This window comes from Corella eumyota, chromosome 1 (genome assembly GCF_963082875.1).
Source record: "Corella eumyota chromosome 1, kaCorEumy4.1, whole genome shotgun sequence".
NCBI lineage: Eukaryota > Metazoa > Chordata > Ascidiacea > Phlebobranchia > Corellidae > Corella > Corella eumyota.
In genome coordinates, this window is record NC_137490.1 from 7,024,020 (window position 1) to 7,041,712 (window position 17,693).

The window sequence follows — 17,693 nt, forward strand, 5'->3', positions numbered from 1 at the left end:
GTCATCACAATGTCATATGTTAAGTGTTGTTGAGTTTGATTTCATTTTGTTTTATTGTTCCATAGATTATTTATAAAAAAAATTTAGTAAATAATATTTAATAAAATGTCTGTGCAAACTCCTAAACGATATGGTGGCGTTATCAAACTAAACCCAGAAAAACTAGAAGAATACAAAAATTTGCATGCTGCTGTTTGGCCAAAGGTTCTGGCTCGCATAGAAGAAAGCAACATTCGAAACTTCACAATATATTATTGCAAAGACTTGGAAGTTTTGTTCTCGCATTATGAGTATATTGGAAATGATTATGAAGCTGATATGGCTGCAATTGGTAAAGATGAAACAACAAAAGAATGGTGGAAGGTATGTTGTTTTACCTTATGTTGATGTTACAATTTAAATGCTGAAAAATAATATTATAATTAATTTAAAATTGGGATGTCAAAAAGGTGTTTTTGTTAATTGTAAACTTTGTTAATGGGTGGTGTTTATAGGTTTGTGAACCATGTCAGCAACCTTTCCATTGGGAGGGACCACCACCATCAGAGGGTGGTAGTGGGGGAAATTGGTGGGAACCACTTGAGGAAGTTTTTCATGATGGTCGTCATTCCACTTCTTTTAAATAAACCAGTTGTTGGTTGCCACCATAATCATTCCATATATCAGCACTATCTTGTATGTGTATATTTTTTAATAATGTTTAGTATGTTTAGAAAAACTTATTAAGATTTTCCATTACTTTATTCACAGGTAATGTGTTTAGTTTTAAAATTGTGCTAAAGTTCATTTTACTGGGCTTTCCAAATCTTTTTAGACAAACTTGCCAAAAAAAATATTTTTTGTCCTAGTTACTAAGTTTAAGTTTATAACCTTCATATAATCCAGGACATTTATGTTTAACTCTTAAGTTAGGCCAGTTATTTTAATGTAGGTACATTTTTTAAAAGTGGTGCTTTTTTAAATTATTCTTTAAGATCTGTCATATATTGCAGTATAAATTTTACATCTAACCCAACATATTTTCTACCTAACATATGATTTGCAATATGTTAACAATTGTGATATCTAGAGAATGTGTTCCTTTGCTCATGTTATTCTGATTTTTTCTTTTATAACTGTTACATATTTATGCCTGTACCTTGTAAATTATGCCATTGTTCATATTTTCTTATGCAATAAAGCTTAGTAGCAATGTTTAATTTTTTGAACATCTTTTGTAAACAACTGTATGTTGTTTTAACTTTATTTGGGCTATACAACCAACATAAATGTGCATATTAAGGAAAACATTTTAGTGCATTTACTTTTTTAAACAAGTTATTTAACAACATTATTAAAAAGCTAGAAACAGTTTTTTCAACATGGTAAGTTGTAATCATCATTATTTATTTGCATTGCACAACCGTTAAGGAATTGTTTATTATAATCTTTAAACGTCATCAAACCTACCGCACCACCCTGATGGAACAAAGCACGTGGCTTAAAATTGCCTTCGTTCTTTCCCACAATTTAATAATTACTAAAATATTGAGACTATTTCAATGTACTTATTCCGAAATAGTTGTTACCCGTTTTGTGGTAATTTGTGATCGTACAAAAGTTCCTCTTATTGCGTAAGAATTTCTGTCACTCCAGCAACACATCGGAAAAATCCGTAGTCTCCAATCCTGAAATGACATCATGATTGAAATATACCCTAAAACCAACTCGGACTGCCAAACTATGCTTAAAATAAATACTGGTTGGCGCACAAAAATTCTTGTTATAACCGATATAACAACAACTATAGCAATGCAAGCGCAATCAGCAGCCAAAACTCTGCGCATTGCTTTTATAATTCCATTCGCATTGTCTTTAGCAATGTCGTTATCTCTTAGTTCGCGGCCGTGCTTCGCCATTGGATGAATAAGCAGCCATAAGAATAAAACGCGGTAAGATACCATTAACAAAACCTGCACCAAAATAACGTATAGATCCGAAATGTGTTCGAATTTCGTGTTTTTGGTCATAACGCAATGTATTTCTTGTGTAGCTGGGTTTAGTATATGAATAGCCGTCATTCCAAAAACGTTAAACACAAGCCTTGTTAGTGCACTAATAAGCATAATAATATAAAAAACTTGACTAACTCTAGTCGTAGTTTTTGATGTTAAATGCTGCATAGCAGGGTGTCGGTAGAAAATTTTTTGTCGGAACCATAATATAGTACTCAGCAAAACTTCCGTGATTATTCTTAGTACGTGGTGAGTTTTCACGAATCCTTCGCAAAATTCCAGTCGTGACAACACACCGTAAACAATCAGAGAGACTAAAACGAAAACGCTTGAAATAAAGACAAACCATACGGTGGCCATGCTCACGTTTCGCAAATCCCTAACACGCTTATTTCTGCGTTGTTTTACTTTATCGCGCATGTTTTTGCGCATATAGTAGGACAAGGCTATAGCGAGGTAAGTTGAAGCCAAAAGCAATAACACGAATCCAGCAGTCATTGCATACCATTTGTTTCTTTGTTCGTTGTAATACAAACTTTTGATTTTCCAACTTGTTGTGTTGCTTTGCTGACTCATGTCTAAATCTATTTGGTCAGTAGTTGTTGACCAATAGGGTTTTATTGATGTTGTTAAACTCGGGAGAATTGAACTTGCAGATTTTGTACTATTTGATCTGATGACGTGTGTAGTAATTTCATTCGTCATCGTTGTCATTTTGTTCATATGTAGGTTTCTCCCCTTACGTGGTTCAAGAATTAATAGTGAAGCTTTATTATCGGTGACCATATTTAACGTCAAATCTAGATACCATTTCAAAATATTTTTAATATTTTTTCTACATATAAATAAAGATGGGATGTTTTTATAGTACACAGTTATTATTTCTAAAAATAATACTGTGATTTTTTAGTTTAACAAACTCTAACTATGTCTTATTCTAAATACTATTAAATTTTAATTTTGTATAATATTAAAACTGAAAATAGGAGTACCAACTTTATAGACTTCTTGTTTATAATGAATTATACAAAAAGAACACACTTTTGCACTGCTTCCGGTAAATTTATACACGTTAGTTTAACCAAATTTAGTTAACCAACAAAATACAAAAAATTGTGTCCCAAATTAATTGCTACGCAACAACCTGTCTTGTCGGACCTACATTGCTTCCTTTAAAAAGTGTTCACTTAACATTTACTGTTTTTAAACGTTGTGCTGTTGTTTTTAATATAATATTTTCTTTTTGACTCCTAAATTACAACTGGTATCTTTTATGGTGTTTAAAGCCTTCAGGCTATTTTATGAATTATAAACACATTAACTATTATTGGAATTAGGTTGATTTACAAACTATGTTAAAACACGCTTTACCTGTATTTAAAATAATTACCTTTTTAATAAAACTTAAATATTTTTTTTGCTGAACTTATGCACATTTTAAAATATGTTACATTGTATGATCAAATCATACTACTTCGTTAAATCACTCACATATGCGGTTCGTAGTGCGTCAGAGTTCCATAATGTACAATGTTCATTTTATAACGCCTTTAACAGCACGCTAAAATTCTTATTGTTGTTTGTATACTACGTAGAATAAAATATGGATTGCGTAATCCTATTTAGTTTCGATTTTTTTAATGTGTGAATTACGTTAAACAGTAAAATTGAGTTCACTAGAAAATTCTCGAAATGTATTTAATAAGAAATTAACGACATCTTAATATTAGTATTGGTAACTAGGTAAAGTGCCACTAAAACAATTCTGTGTAACAGTTACGTAAGTATTTTATCAATAATACCTATAAGAGGCCGTTTAACAATAAAGATACTACTGAAAATTTGTAACTTCTAAAACTTGTACACTTTAGAAATTTGGCAAAAAAACGATAATATTGGGCATACAATTAAAGCAACTTAAAAAGGGACATGAAGAAAAAAAATTTTTTTCCACTTGAAGTGAATTATAAAAGCAAAACATAACCTACATAACGGCAATGTAATTCAAACGATTTTTGTACGTTTAGATGCAAGTTTAGATAAACCGAATAAGTACAACTTTACTTTTTGTGATTTGTGTTTGATGAAAAATAAAGTTTAAAATAATATAACGCATCTATAATGTTACGGTGATAAAATTGTTTGTTGTTGTGATAACTTTTTTGATTTATGTGGTTTTAACAAGATATTAAGTGATCATTTTGATAATAAATAACCTTTTACAGGTAAAAAGTCTTATTAATGTATGTAAATTGTCTTGGGAAATCATCTTTAGTTTCTAAATGTTACCATTTTTGTAATTATTTAAAAAATTACTGTTATAATTAAAAAAAACTGTAGTTGTGGTAGTCAAATATGGTATTTTTTGTAAGAAAGAATATGGCCTCGTTTTTTGCTGGTCACCAGCTATGAGGTGTTGTGGTAAAAAGACATAACTTTACTACACGAGGTCATCGTTCAATTCCCACTGCTGCCATTCTGAAGTCCTGATTATCCTCGACGAAAAAATGTCAAATTTACAGACTAGCTAACATTAAACTTTTAATTTAAATTTTTGCTTAAATAAATTAAAAATAACATAAATTTTTACAAATTTAACTTTATATGTTTAAACAATTCATATGTATCGGAATTTATTTTTATTTTTTTGCATTTTTAAACCTCATTCATGCGTGTCGATGTAAACAAAACACTTGAACAAAAGACTGTTGGTATTCTGCAGTAGAACTTTAACGTAACTTGCCCTCGTACAACTTTTTTTAAAGCTTTTTACAAATGCATTTTTGCCGAAATTCGAATTTAATTTAGCGCAATCACATTGGCGTTTAATGTAAGCATTACTTTTGGGGCAGTTTGACATAAAAAAATGTGCGCAAGGACTGAATAACGTGTAAATTTTTTTCTATTTTGCGATTGTTAATCAAAATCATTCTGTAGTCTTACGATACTTTTTTAGTTTTTGTTGTTAGTCGGTTATATAAAAAATGCGTGTTAAACCCACTGCTTTCAGGCTGTTGCACCTTAACGTAAGGTATTATAAAAGGTTAATGTTGAGACAAAAACCTTCTGTTGAGACAAAAACCAATCAGCAAATAAACTATCAGTGAATTATAATCAGTAATTTTCTTGGGTTTTAAGACTGGGCCAGGCTTATGATTGTCAACCTGTTTAGGTTGTGAAGTCAGCCCTTCTACACCAAGATTTAGTAAGTACAAAAAATAGGTAAGGGCCATTTTATTTCTGTAAACTGTTTGTATTAGGTTTTTAAAGTTTATGAATAAATAAAAGTTTTATAATTTTTGTAATTAAAGTAATATTCTACGAAATCTATAAAGAATTTTTTTGATGATTTTAATTCTAATTACTAGTAATAAATGTCTACTTATTAATAGCTCAACTTCCTTTTTTTTAATTTAATTGCTAGGACTAAGTGTAAAAGAAAAGTGGTTAAAGTTTTGCAATATCCTTTTGTAATAGCAATTAAATGTAACCTAATTGCTGGTGTGTTAAAGAATCAAAATTCATTTTAATCATAAAATTAAATTTAACTGGTATTCCCAAACCCCTTTTTCTGTTATAGCATATATAATACCCCATTCTGATATTAAAGTTCATATGAATTGAAAAATGAAATTGAGTTTAGTTTGATGAATTTTTGTGTATAAGGCTTAAGTTTCGTGTTTTGATAGGACCCAGTGTGGCAAAAAAATGAGAACATGTTTGTTTTGTTCTATTTAACTTATCAGCACAAAAACAAAGAAGTAAATAGCAAGTGTCATCGGTTACAAAAGCGTCACTATTTAAATCTGTCATCATTATTTAATATTATTTCCTGTAGAAAAAACAACTTTTTCATAACCTACGAATGTTATAAATAGAGCATACTGATATAAAGAGTCATATTGATCATTTTGTTACCTACAGGAAGTTTGTTGTTACTTTCATAATAAAACTGTTGTCATCCAGCAGCTTTGATTAACTTAGTTTGTTTGTTTGATAAACAAACATAATTCAATTAAGTAAAACAATATTCTAAGAGGGAAAGTTGGTTTAATTTTTTAAGTTTGTTTCAGAACTATTTGTTGTAAAACAGCAAAGGCAAAAAAGTTTAATAAATCAGTACAAATTAAATAAAAAAGTGAAAATAGATAGAAAGAGCTATTTTAGGAGAAGAATTTATATTTCAACATTTTTTAACAATTTGCCAAAGCAAACAATTAACATTTGAATAAAAGTTGTCGAAAGTACTACCAAACTTTTATTAGGCTATAAAATAAACAGTTTTATTTATTTTTAGTCACAAAGCAAACGCAACGATCCATAGGTTAATAGCTTTTAATTTAAGCGACAAACTTTACTACATTTTTTGCATGATTATTAATACAAATTTCCAATTGTAAATTTCTAGCCTTCTTTTGTCATGTAAATAATGTTATTTAATTAGTGTTTTTATTAATGTATTTTGCCCAAATTTGGATTCACGATGTCTTTTACAACTGAAAATCCAAATGAAGAGACGATAAAATGTGTTGTTGTTGGAGACAATAATGTTGGAAAAACCCGATTAATTTGTGCACGAGCATACAACAACACAATAGTCAATAAGTAAAATTATTAATTTGTATTTTTTATTGTTCCTAATTTTTTTCTTGATTTTTTAATAATCAAAACAAGCTACATTTTTGATGTTCAAATTATAATAGTTGGCAAAATCATAAAATAAATTTAAAAATATTAAAGTATTTTTTGCCAATTTTGACATTCTTTTTTTTTTTCAAAACCATGGAGACACTAATTAAGATGTGGTACAAAATTACCCCTCATTATAAAATCCTAGACGTTTGTAATTACAAGTTTAAAATCAGAATGTCAATTTTAATTTGTGATGTTAGTTTCTAGACAGATAATTAAACTTTCACTGAACTTTACTGACCGAGAACTCCTAATTTCTAAAATTGGCTTTTTAATAATTTTTTTTATTTAATTAACTTGTTTTATTAATTAACCATGTCTTGATTACTTTTAGGTCTTACTTTTATAAAACCAGTCATCAACCAATGGTATGGGCCATAGATCAATATAGAACTAACACAGAGGTATGAAACTCATACTAATAACTATGATATGCTATACTTTAAATCTTGTGTAAGTGTTAAATAATTTAGTTATTTTATCAATCATGAAATTGGCCTTAATATCATCCCACTGGTAAACATTATTAATATTGGATTTTTTTTTCACTACCATAAAAACCTAAAATAACACAGTCTGCTTTATAGGAAATAATTAAAAAAATTTTTTTACATGATAATGTTTGTTTAAATTAGGTTTTAAAGAATGCAAGATGTAAAATTGACGGGACGCTAGTTTCCCTAAGATTATGGGATACTTTTGGTGACCATCATAAAGATAGAAGATTTGCCTATGGAAAGTAAGAATTTAAATATTTGAAAAAGATTACTTAATACATACATTTAAGGAAAATAATTTAGTAAATGTAGTGTTTTTAATGATAAGTTTTTAATTTGATTTATTAATAAGTATTTATAAATTTATGTTGACAAAAAATTGGATGACTGTTTTTTATTAGATAAATAATTTATAATTATAATTAGACTTTATAACAAATTATGAGGTATCTTTGTTGTAAATACCCACCTTAAATGCTAAAGTATATGTTACATTAAACTATAGGGCAGATGTGGTGATCATATGTTTTTCTGTTTGCGATGAGAAATCTCTGCGAAATGTTTTAAAGTTCTGGTTGCCTGAGGTGCGAAGACACTCCAAAACGATCCCAGTTATTTTAGTGGCGTGTAAAGTGGATTTAAGATACACAGACCTGTTGGAGTTGAACAAACACAAAGGAAAAATGTCAAGGTAAAGTGATTGCTAAATAACTTTTCAGATATGAACAGGTTTAGACTTGTTACATGAACAAGGTCTGTCTCGAAAGACAATCGAAACAAAAAGTTGGCTTAAGATCAATACAATTCCTTTCTTAACACTTAGAAATGGTTCACCCTTTCAATATTTGAGTTATGTTGGCTTGTCCTTGTTTTTTTTCTTAATAATTTGTATTTTTTAGGGAACTGAAACAGAGTGATATTGTATTTCCTGACCATTGCAGGGTTGTTGCCGAGGAATTAAATTGTCCTTACTATGAATCGAGTGTGTTGGAGGGTTATGGAGTTCATGATATGTTTGAAAATGTATGCCGCGCTGCTTTGCTTTACAGGTAAAGTATTACTAGTAAATTAACAATTTAGTTAGTTTTGTTGACATCCAGTTTTATCAAACCTATATATTTTTCAATACATTCTTGATTTAAATCTATATTAACTGTTTAATTTTTTCAGTTAATCTACATTTTCTACCTTTTTTCCTTGTTCGGTTTTTACTATTTATTTATTGCTTATTTTAAATACAACTGTAGAAAAAACTTATATATTTGGAATTCCGGCCTCAAACGAATACAAAGACCCAAGCTACAAGAACCTCTAGAACCACCCAAACCTATAGCTCCTAAGTTGTTAGAAGCTAAAGTGGATCAAGCCGTACTGCCAAACCTCTTTGATTTATTCAATGATGAGCTGCTATGTGATGTTTCTTTTGTTTGTCAGGTAAAAAAAATTAAATAGAAATCCTATAAATTATTGGATTTATAAATAGGCTACTAAGGTGAACCTAAACTTTTAAGTTTTGAGGTTTAGTAAATCAAAAACCAATCTCCGACATTTTTGTAAGCACCTAAAAACAGTAAACATAGTAGTTGTGTGTACATTAAAAAGTTGGGGTGAAGTTGAGTAAAAAAGGCTAAATGCCAATAGCAACAAAATCTAATTTATTTGATATGGGTATTCCTTACTCCAAATTTTTTTTTGAAAAATTTTAACTTAAGCCTCAGTTTTTATTTTTACCCACAGGGAGGCACTCTTCTTGCCCACAAGGTGATTCTGGCTGCTTCATCTGATGTGTTTTACAAAATGTTTACAGTTTCGAATACCTCTGCCTTTAAGGCTAACATGCAGACTTCCAATACAGGAAGAACTCTTTGTGATGTCACAAATGAGGTCAATTCTACTGTGTCGGCCATACAGCCGCCTATTTTTATTTCTAAAAGGAAACTACAAAATGGTTGCGACAATTTAAAAGTTGATGTTGCTGCGAATATTTTTAAACTTTTACTTCAATTTTGCTACACAGGATCATTGGTCTGCGAGACACATTTACAACATAAAATTACACCCTTACCATCAGTTGACATTTTAACTCAACTTATAATGTTGGGAAAAAGTTATGGTTTAAATGAGTTGGTAAAACATTGTGCACTCCTCGTAAAATCTGATTCGCTTGATACAAAGTTTTTAGTTTCGAAAACATTTCTTCTTACAAGATCTGAAAAGTTTAAAAAATTGTTTTTGCGCAAAAATATTTTTGCTGATGTTTTGTTTCAAATGGATGACGGGAAGGTGCCAGGCCACAAAGTGCTGCTGGCAGCTGGCAGTGACATGATGTATGCCATGTTTGCTGGGAAGTTTATAGAAAGCGAAAATAACGAGGTAAATGCCATAGAAAAAGTTAATTTTTAAAATACCATTTTCTAAACCTATTTTTTTAAATTAAAGGTTGTGTTGCCAGACTCTACACTTAGCAATGTGGAAACCATTTTCGAGTACATTTACACAAGTAAAGTTTCTCCAATAGAAGACTGTTCAAATGTTGGGGAACTGATAGCTTTGGCCAACCGACTTTGTTTGCCAAACTTGGTATCTCAATTAGGTTAGTCACGTAGACACTGCAATTAGTATTTAATATATTTTAAGAATAGTAAATTATCTCTTAACACTGGTTTTTTAGTGACAATGTTTTTTCCTTTTTTAAAAAATCAAGCTCAATAATTTAAACTTATTTTGTTTCTGTAGTTAATAAAGTCTGCAGAACAGGAATTCTTTAATATGTGATTTGTTTAAATTTTTTTGGTTTAACACTATTTATAATTACACATTGTACAACAGAGAATATGGTTGCGAAAATATTCCACGAAAGAGAACAAATTTGGTTGGAAAAGGGAAACATGATTGACAATCCGACAAAAGTGGTGTCATTAGTGGAAGATGTAATTGATACTTTGTGTACCTCCCAGCTTCATAATGCCCCAAGATTGACTGAATATTGCCTTCACTTTATTTGTGTTCATTACAACGAGGCTTGCAAACTTGCACCAAAAAAATTAAAGGTATATGTCAAAAGGTTGTTACCAAAGTACCTGTGATCTTATTGAAAATTTAGTTCTTTAATTTTTTTTTTGTTTTATGTAGAAATTATTGCCTGAAACACAAGAATATATTGAGTTGCATCGATGGCCCCCAGTTTGGTTTATTAAACAGAGATATTACTATGAAAAGTCTGTTTCGACCCGAAATCATAAGGAAACTTCCCAGCGTAATAGCAAAAAAGGAAAGGCTCAGTACTCAAAATATTAGGCCTTTTTTTGCATGATACTGAAGTTAAGCTGTTGTTGTGCTTCATTGTGTAAACATTACTGACACATACAAGCCTAGCTTACAAAAGCATATAGTACACCAATTCAAAGTTGGAAAAATCAGCACATATATTCTGTTTGGGCTTTAAGCCTTACTAGTACACATTCATTGAGCTTTTTGTGATAAAAAAACTTTTTTTTTCTATTATTTTTTTGTAATATTTAAATTAAGTATTGCTGGACAATGCTTAAGTTTTTTTTTTAGTAATCCAAGTTAAAGTTTACTTTTGTAGGAACTAACCAGTAGTTTGCACGTAATTTAACAATTCTTATTAGCAATATGTTTTTTTTTTAAGTTTGCATTATTTGCCTATACTTTTGTCCTTTATTCGCAGAGCAATTTTTAATTTGCCTTAATTGCCTAATTTGTTTTAGTAATACTTATGGTGTATGTTATTCTGTGCTGATATATATAACTCACTCAAGTTCCAAATTAAATTTTTGGCATTATTTTCCTTCAGTATTTCTTCATTTAAGCTTTTCAGTCGTGCAATTATCTCCTCTTATCTTTCCATTTTTCTGTAAGTTTTCCATTGAATGTGGTAATTTTGTTTGTGTTTACACTGTAACATCATTGTCTTTAACTTTTTTGTGATTTAAGTAACTTTGTTGTGATTTAAGTTACAAAAGGTTGGTAAAGAAGTTTTCTCATTTGAACTTAAACTGATTTTGTTTGTTTTTTTCATAGATGGTATTTATAACTGATATTAAACTAAGACCTTTATTAATAGATTAAAGGGCAATTTAATAATTTTTTTAACTACTAACAAAATAATGGGCTTTCTTATATATTTTTTTGCTAATAATATCCTTGCTGGTTTTATTAAAAAATAACTGTTGTTTAAATTTGTTTTTTGAAACACCAACATTTATTTACTAGTATGACTTGCTGTAATTTTGCACTTTTTTGTTTAATTTGTAATCATCACATTTCTCTTACTTTCTAAAACATGTCTCTTTTTTCTGCACATTTTAACCTTACCTTATTTGTTTGTGGTTTAATAGATAGCTGCTTGGTGGTAAATGGTGATGTTAAAATATGTTTGGTAAACTGTTAGTTAATGTATCAAGAAAATTAAACGTCACAAATGAATGTAGCGATGGCATTTTTATTACGTGTTAAAGAAAATGTTTGTCATAACAATATGCTACTAAATAAATATAAATAAGAACAATAAAACAATGAATGGGTGTAATATAAAAACAAGTGATAAAACGTACTACTTTTAACAGAACCAAAAATGATTAAAATATATTACAAATTAGTTATTATTCTGAAGTGTTTTCATTGTTTTCCATGTGATGTAAGTTGTTGAATTGCACATAATCCATGGGGACAATCTTATATTTATTTCCCATATCCGGTTTCGAGACTATTTGAAAAGATGCCGATATGTATAAGGGAAACTGAATCTTGAGTTCTGCGGTTTTAACAAAATGAAAAATTTAAAATTTAAAAAAATACTAACATATTTTTACACGTCATATCATACAACCTTCATCAAATGTTAATATATTTCTTTCCTCTTCCTTTTTAAGGCTAAGTGAGCATGTCCCAGTTGATATATTGTTGACAACATGGCCCTGTTCATTCAAGGAAAAAACTCTTAAATTGTAAAGAAATCTTCGATTTACAGATGAGCCCACTGAAGCAATTCTTCGTTGTGAATGAAAATTTCTTTTCAGTGAAATTGCTTTTGGATTCTGCAAATTATTTTTTTAAATCTTACATTGTAAAAAGATAAGCAAACTAACTGAAATAGTTTTATATGGCAATCTAACTTACTTTGGAGGAGAAGTTGACGAGAAGATCCAATGCAAAATTGTAACCATTCCAACGCCAGCAATAATCTGTATCTCTTAATAATAATCTTCCACATCTAATACTATTTTTATCAAACTCGTTGGTGCTGTCATCTGGACCAAAATCCACACCTTGTTCCACTCTTAGCATAGTAAACCACTGTTCTCTATATAAAGGCATGATCCACTCAAATGGAATTATACCATCACTTTCAATCTAAAACGGTGTTTAAAAAAGTCTATTATACATATTTTGCATACACTAAATGTGGTAGTTTAGAAAAAATAATTATTAGGAATATTATAAAAATCAGACAACATAATGTCTTACATCAGAACAGCAGTCAAAATCTCTTAGTATATTGCACAATCTTAACGAGCGAAAGGTTTTCACATACTCTTCCCCACTTTCCAAAGACAAAATAGGTCGACCAATTTCTTTGTACTGCGCTTTAAAGTAATCTGTAGCAATTGCATTAACTTTTGCATTTTTCAGATCATCTAGATTGGGCTCAGTTATTTTACAAAACAGCCATCTTTTAAGCATGCTGTACACATCCATTTCAACTTGTACAACAAATAAATTTGGCGAGTTTATAACCCGATACATAAGGTCCTTGTCAATGTCATTTAAAAGAGGTAAAGAGTGATTTGGAAGTAAAATATTATTTTCCAGCCATTTGATGCATCTGCCTTCTACTTCAGTTTGACCATAGATAATAGCAGTTTTGTAAAATGAACTAACATTTTTGCTGCAAATTGTATTTAGCATAACCTTAAAAATATATATATGGTATTAAACTTTTTATATTAAACTGTGTTTTAGGGTCTAACATATCATGAGCGCCTTTAAAAAAGTAATACCTAGACAAATTTTATTAAGTTTTTGATTGTTTAAACAAAAATTGCAAGCAACCTCTGAGCATTGTTGTAGTAATCCTTCTAAGTGAATAAGTGAAGCAGCAGCAAGAACAGAAATAACTTTATTTGGAGAAATCACAACCTCGTCAGAATAAAGTGAACCAAGGGCAATGTTTAAAGCATCTTTATCAATATTAGTGTCAGGAATGTTGAGCTCAATTACCTGTTAAAGTAAAAAGGTTATTGCTTGTTAAAAATTAAAATTCTTGTTTTTAAATCAAAGTTTTTTGTACCCCCATTTCAGATTCCTTCCAAGAGCCACCGAACATGCCTCGAAAATATCCTGCTTGTCTCAGATAAACCTTGTGTAATTTCCATTCATGGTTTAATGCTGATATAGTAATGTCACTGTTTTCGCCATTTAAAAATAGAGCATTATAAATGTATTTAGAAGTGGTCATTGGTCTTTTAATAGCCGGCGAAGAAAGAGTGTCTGGATCGCTTAAATTCGAAGTTTCACATTTTCGTTTTCTATTAGATAATTCTACTGTAGAATTTCTGTGGTCATGGTCTGTAGGCTGTGTCCACAAATTACCCATTACTTTATTTTTGTGTCATTCACCAATAAACATTTTTTCTTAAAAGTATAACTTACAATAAAAATCCCTGCAGGCAAGTAAAAAAATCAAAAAACGTTATTTTTAAACAAACGTTTTCAACAATAAACGACATACTGTCTAATGATATCGATATGCTACAAATTTAACAGGTTCGTTGTCGTTTGGGGCATGACCATAATCGCTTAGGGAATAGAAATGACATTATCTAAAAACCTTTTTTTTAATTGGGTATTTAACAAGGCGGTTGTGGCATTTATAAACCATTCGGTATTATTTAAAAAGACTTGATAAATATCGTCAATCACAGATATTTATCAAAAAATAATAAAACAAAAACTATAAAAAAACGAAATTTGTTAAATAAGGCAAATGTATTGGTGATGTTTTATAAGGTTGTTGTTTACGAAAAAATATCTGGTTCGGTGGTTTACCACACTAATTGTTTTTTACTTAAACTAAACATTGCTAAAAACCAGAAAAAAAATTCAGGGAATTAACATGGTTTACTGGCTGTGGCCCCAATGGAATTGGAAAAATGAAAAATAACGTAAAAAAGTATACGTATTTCCCCGGCTACGCATGATCACACACAGTGCTTTGACTGTTTACATAAAAGACAGTTAACGTAAAGCATTTTGCTAAAACGCTAAGTATTTTTTACGCTTTGTGGATGATGATGAATAACTAGCTCATCATTCTTAGTGCGGTTATACTTATTTTTCTAAATGCGTGGGAAGAATATTATATATGATTAGTGAAAGGAAGATATTAAAGGCATTTGTAACAATAAAAACAACAGCGAACCTGCCAGAAGACTGGATAGACAAGTAGATGAGTTCCGCGAATCATGAACACAAACCAGTTTCTCCAACACTATCAATTTCGGATTTTGATCTTAGTTTTAAGGTAAGAATTTGACAAAGATTACATATAACATATCATCATGTAAACATCTTGTTGATTTAAAAAAAAAAGTGAACGACTAAATATAAAATTTTTAAGGCAAATATAACTAAACCCTGTATTATTTTTCTGGAACAAGTCTTTAAAGTTATTAAGTTTTATTGAAATTTCAATGTCATGTTATAAATATTTAATAATTTTTGCATGTTTAAAATTATAAATTAACTTTTTTTCCCACTACAATAATGTATTATACTGTTAATTTTGTATTTTTTTCTTGTCAATTTTACTAATAAATGAAAAACTTTAATAAAAAGAAAAACAATAGCCTACTTTTTTGATCGCGATCAAACTTGTGTGTCTTTGCAATTTGTGTTTAAATAGGTATTAATTTTTGTTAGGTGATGCTTATTGGAGATTCTGGTGTGGGAAAAACCTGTTTGCTTGTTCGATACAAAGACAACAGTTTCTTAAATGGAAATTTTATTTCAACAGTTGGAATTGATTTTAAAAATAAAGTTGTGATGGTCGAAGACAAAAAAATAAAGCTACAAATCTGGGATACAGCAGGTTACAAAACTTAAACTTATATAAATTTATTTTTATTTGATTATAATGTTTGTCATTGTAAAAAATATTTATGATTTTTGTATGTATATTAAATAAGAGGTTTTTGAGTATTTTAATTTTTTTTTTCATTATAATAAAAAATGTAATAACCTAAGTTTAAAGATATAGTTTATTAAATTATTTATACACTAATAAGTAGTGTCGGTGACTATTGTTTTGAATCATGTTCACCGTATATCATTATTCGCTTTTTATTAGATCATAACAAAAACAAAAAGTGGGATGTTATTTATTATCACTCTTTAGGTCAGGAACGCTTTCGCAGTATGACTCACAGTTTTTTTCGTGATGCGTCAGCTCTATTGCTGGTGTATGATATTTGCAGCGCTCAATCTTTTACCAATGTTGCCAGTTGGATTTCCGACGTCAAGAGATATGCCATGCCAAATGTGACACTGATTTTAATTGGAAACAAAGCTGATTGCTCATCACAGAGAAAGGTTTGTATTTGGTGTTTTTATAATTGATACTAATTTGAATTGACCTTCGATAGGCATACTGGGATGTTTTTGACGAAATATAATTTTAAGTAACCCAGTATTGATTTTTAATGTTGGATTAGATGAAATGCCAATATATTTAAAAAGTAATTTAATGAAGAAAAAATCAATATCTTTAGAAAAATACACATATAGGCTACAAAAAATTTTTAAAAATAAATTTTTCTAAAGTTGAAAAAACTTGTCATTTGAAATGGCCTGTTTTTAAAATTATATATTTGAAATTTTTTTTTGTTACTAAAATATATTAATATATAAGTAACCTTACAGTTTCTTTAAGGTTAAGTACAAAGATGGAGAAAAGCTGGCCAACGAATACAACATTGTGTTTCTTGAAACAAGTGCTCGCACGGGAGCGAATGTTGATCTTGCATTTGATGCAATCGCTCGAGAGTTGCATAAGAAGTCGATCACAGCAGCAGATCGGATTGGCTCAAAAAGAAACCTAAACGACGAGGCCTTTAATCTAAAAGATTATGTAGAAGATGAACGTGAAAAAACATGCTGCTAAAAATTTAACTTTTTTACTCAAGGTGCAATTCTTTTTTTTGAGTAAGTAGTCAATCTTTTTTGCTACGCTACTAGCAGGATTTAGTAAGACAGTCGATATAAGAATTTGTGAATATAATGTATATTTGTTTTGTTGGTAATCCTCAAGGCTCTATTTTAACTGTTGTAAAATAAATTGTTTAATAAGCTTGTATTTTTGCAGAAATCATAATATATATATATATAATATTAAAAAAAAGTTTTTTTTTTATTTTGATATTAAATACTTGGGCCAATTTTATTCTGACCTCATATAAGGTTTAGCTGCAGTATGTGTCAATTTGTTTTCATAGCCACTGTCTCACATACACTCATTAGATAAAACTGGGTGATTAAAATAAAAAAATCAATTTTTTTGTTGCTGAAATTTATCGTAATATTTGTATTTTGGTGCAAAATGTTATTTTGTAAAATTAAATTCCATGTTTTAAGTTTTTATAGAATCGGGGAAATGCAATGTGTTGGTGTAATACTGTCTTTTACTTGTGTATACTTTTATATTTTATTTTTTTGGGGATATAGTACATTCACTGCATCTTTAAAATTAAATTTATGTTTTTAGGACTTTGCACGAAATATTTTACGCACAATTGTGGTTTATATATTTATTTTTTGCACAAATCACTGTCTGTATTTGTTATTTGTCGTTGAATTGTTTTGTCACTGTTAACCAGGCATAGGGTTAAAAGTAAATGTTACTTTTATTTCAATTAAAAATACAACTTTTTTTTTATTTGTTAAATAATATTTTGTTAACCTTCATCAAAATCTATATATCTAATTTGCCTAATTATTCCGCCCAATGTTTTATAATTTCATTTTGCTTATTAGTCATTTTGTAGAAAATTTTTTTAACAATGTGTAAATACGTTGTTTTACCTGTTCCACAATTGTTTTGACAGTATTTCTTAATTAAGCTGTAGTAGCAATTTTTAATCTTGTCAAATTACAATGTGATGGCTATAACACGTCGATTTTGTATTGTAATATATAATCGATTATATAAATAAACGCAATGGTTAGACAAATTCGTATGAATAGTTAAGCTGCCGATTTTTTTATTCATAATTTACCTAAAAAAACACCTAATAAATTTACAACAAGCTAATATGCCTGCTAACTCAATGCTGTATGTAAATTACATCAAAAAGACATGCGGTTTATCTGACCACATTATTGTGTGCTATTTGCAATTATTGGAAAAGTTCTCTTAATAAAGTGGGCAATCTAAAAATAAATTTAACCTCTTGCATTTCTTGCAACTGAATTTTGTAGCAACCAAATTAGG

General features: G+C 29.4%; 5 protein-coding genes across 6 annotated transcripts; 3 read left to right on the forward strand and 2 right to left on the reverse strand.

The window, feature by feature from the left end:
* Positions 1 to 48: 48 nt before the first annotated feature.
* On the forward strand, positions 49 to 1,186 carry LOC145757110 (L-rhamnose mutarotase-like). Its single transcript, XM_082572417.1, has 2 exons — positions 49 to 363; positions 495 to 1,186. The coding sequence occupies exons 1-2, from the start codon at positions 106 to 108 to the stop codon at positions 624 to 626; spliced, it is 390 nt and encodes a 129-aa protein (XP_082428543.1). The 5' UTR covers positions 49 to 105; the 3' UTR covers positions 627 to 1,186.
* Positions 1,187 to 1,320: 134 nt separating this feature from the next.
* LOC145757094 (uncharacterized) lies at positions 1,321 to 2,823 on the reverse strand. Its single transcript, XM_082572416.1, has one exon. It carries the CDS (start codon positions 2,778 to 2,780, stop codon positions 1,548 to 1,550), a length of 1,233 nt encoding a protein of 410 aa, XP_082428542.1. The 5' UTR covers positions 2,781 to 2,823; the 3' UTR covers positions 1,321 to 1,547.
* Positions 2,824 to 6,272: 3,449 nt separating this feature from the next.
* LOC145740731 (rho-related BTB domain-containing protein 1-like) lies at positions 6,273 to 11,724 on the forward strand. Of its 2 annotated transcripts, none has more exons than XM_082558561.1 (10): positions 6,273 to 6,599; positions 7,021 to 7,090; positions 7,322 to 7,425; positions 7,689 to 7,874; positions 8,083 to 8,232; positions 8,431 to 8,617; positions 8,921 to 9,556; positions 9,623 to 9,776; positions 10,013 to 10,233; positions 10,316 to 11,724. In XM_082558561.1, the coding sequence occupies exons 1-10, from the start codon at positions 6,478 to 6,480 to the stop codon at positions 10,478 to 10,480; spliced, it is 1,995 nt and encodes a 664-aa protein (XP_082414687.1). In that variant the 5' UTR covers positions 6,273 to 6,477; the 3' UTR covers positions 10,481 to 11,724. The 2 variants fall into 2 exon arrangements, with proteins under 2 accessions (XP_082414687.1, XP_082414688.1); XM_082558562.1 differs by having other exon boundaries at positions 8,125 to 8,232.
* LOC145740732 (germ cell-less protein-like 1) lies at positions 11,629 to 13,862 on the reverse strand. Its single transcript, XM_082558563.1, has 6 exons — positions 13,497 to 13,862; positions 13,259 to 13,426; positions 12,674 to 13,117; positions 12,326 to 12,559; positions 12,036 to 12,243; positions 11,629 to 11,960 (listed from the first exon to the last, which is right to left on the reverse strand). Exons 1-6 carry the CDS (start codon positions 13,800 to 13,802, stop codon positions 11,809 to 11,811), a joined length of 1,512 nt encoding a protein of 503 aa, XP_082414689.1. The 5' UTR covers positions 13,803 to 13,862; the 3' UTR covers positions 11,629 to 11,808.
* A 570-nt stretch (positions 13,863 to 14,432) lies between these two features.
* Positions 14,433 to 17,518, forward strand: LOC145743147 (ras-related protein Rab-26-like). The gene is made up of 4 exons (XM_082561057.1): positions 14,433 to 14,729; positions 15,128 to 15,296; positions 15,603 to 15,796; positions 16,137 to 17,518. Exons 1-4 carry the CDS (start codon positions 14,655 to 14,657, stop codon positions 16,365 to 16,367), a joined length of 669 nt encoding a protein of 222 aa, XP_082417183.1. The 5' UTR covers positions 14,433 to 14,654; the 3' UTR covers positions 16,368 to 17,518.
* Positions 17,519 to 17,693: the final 175 nt, after the last annotated feature.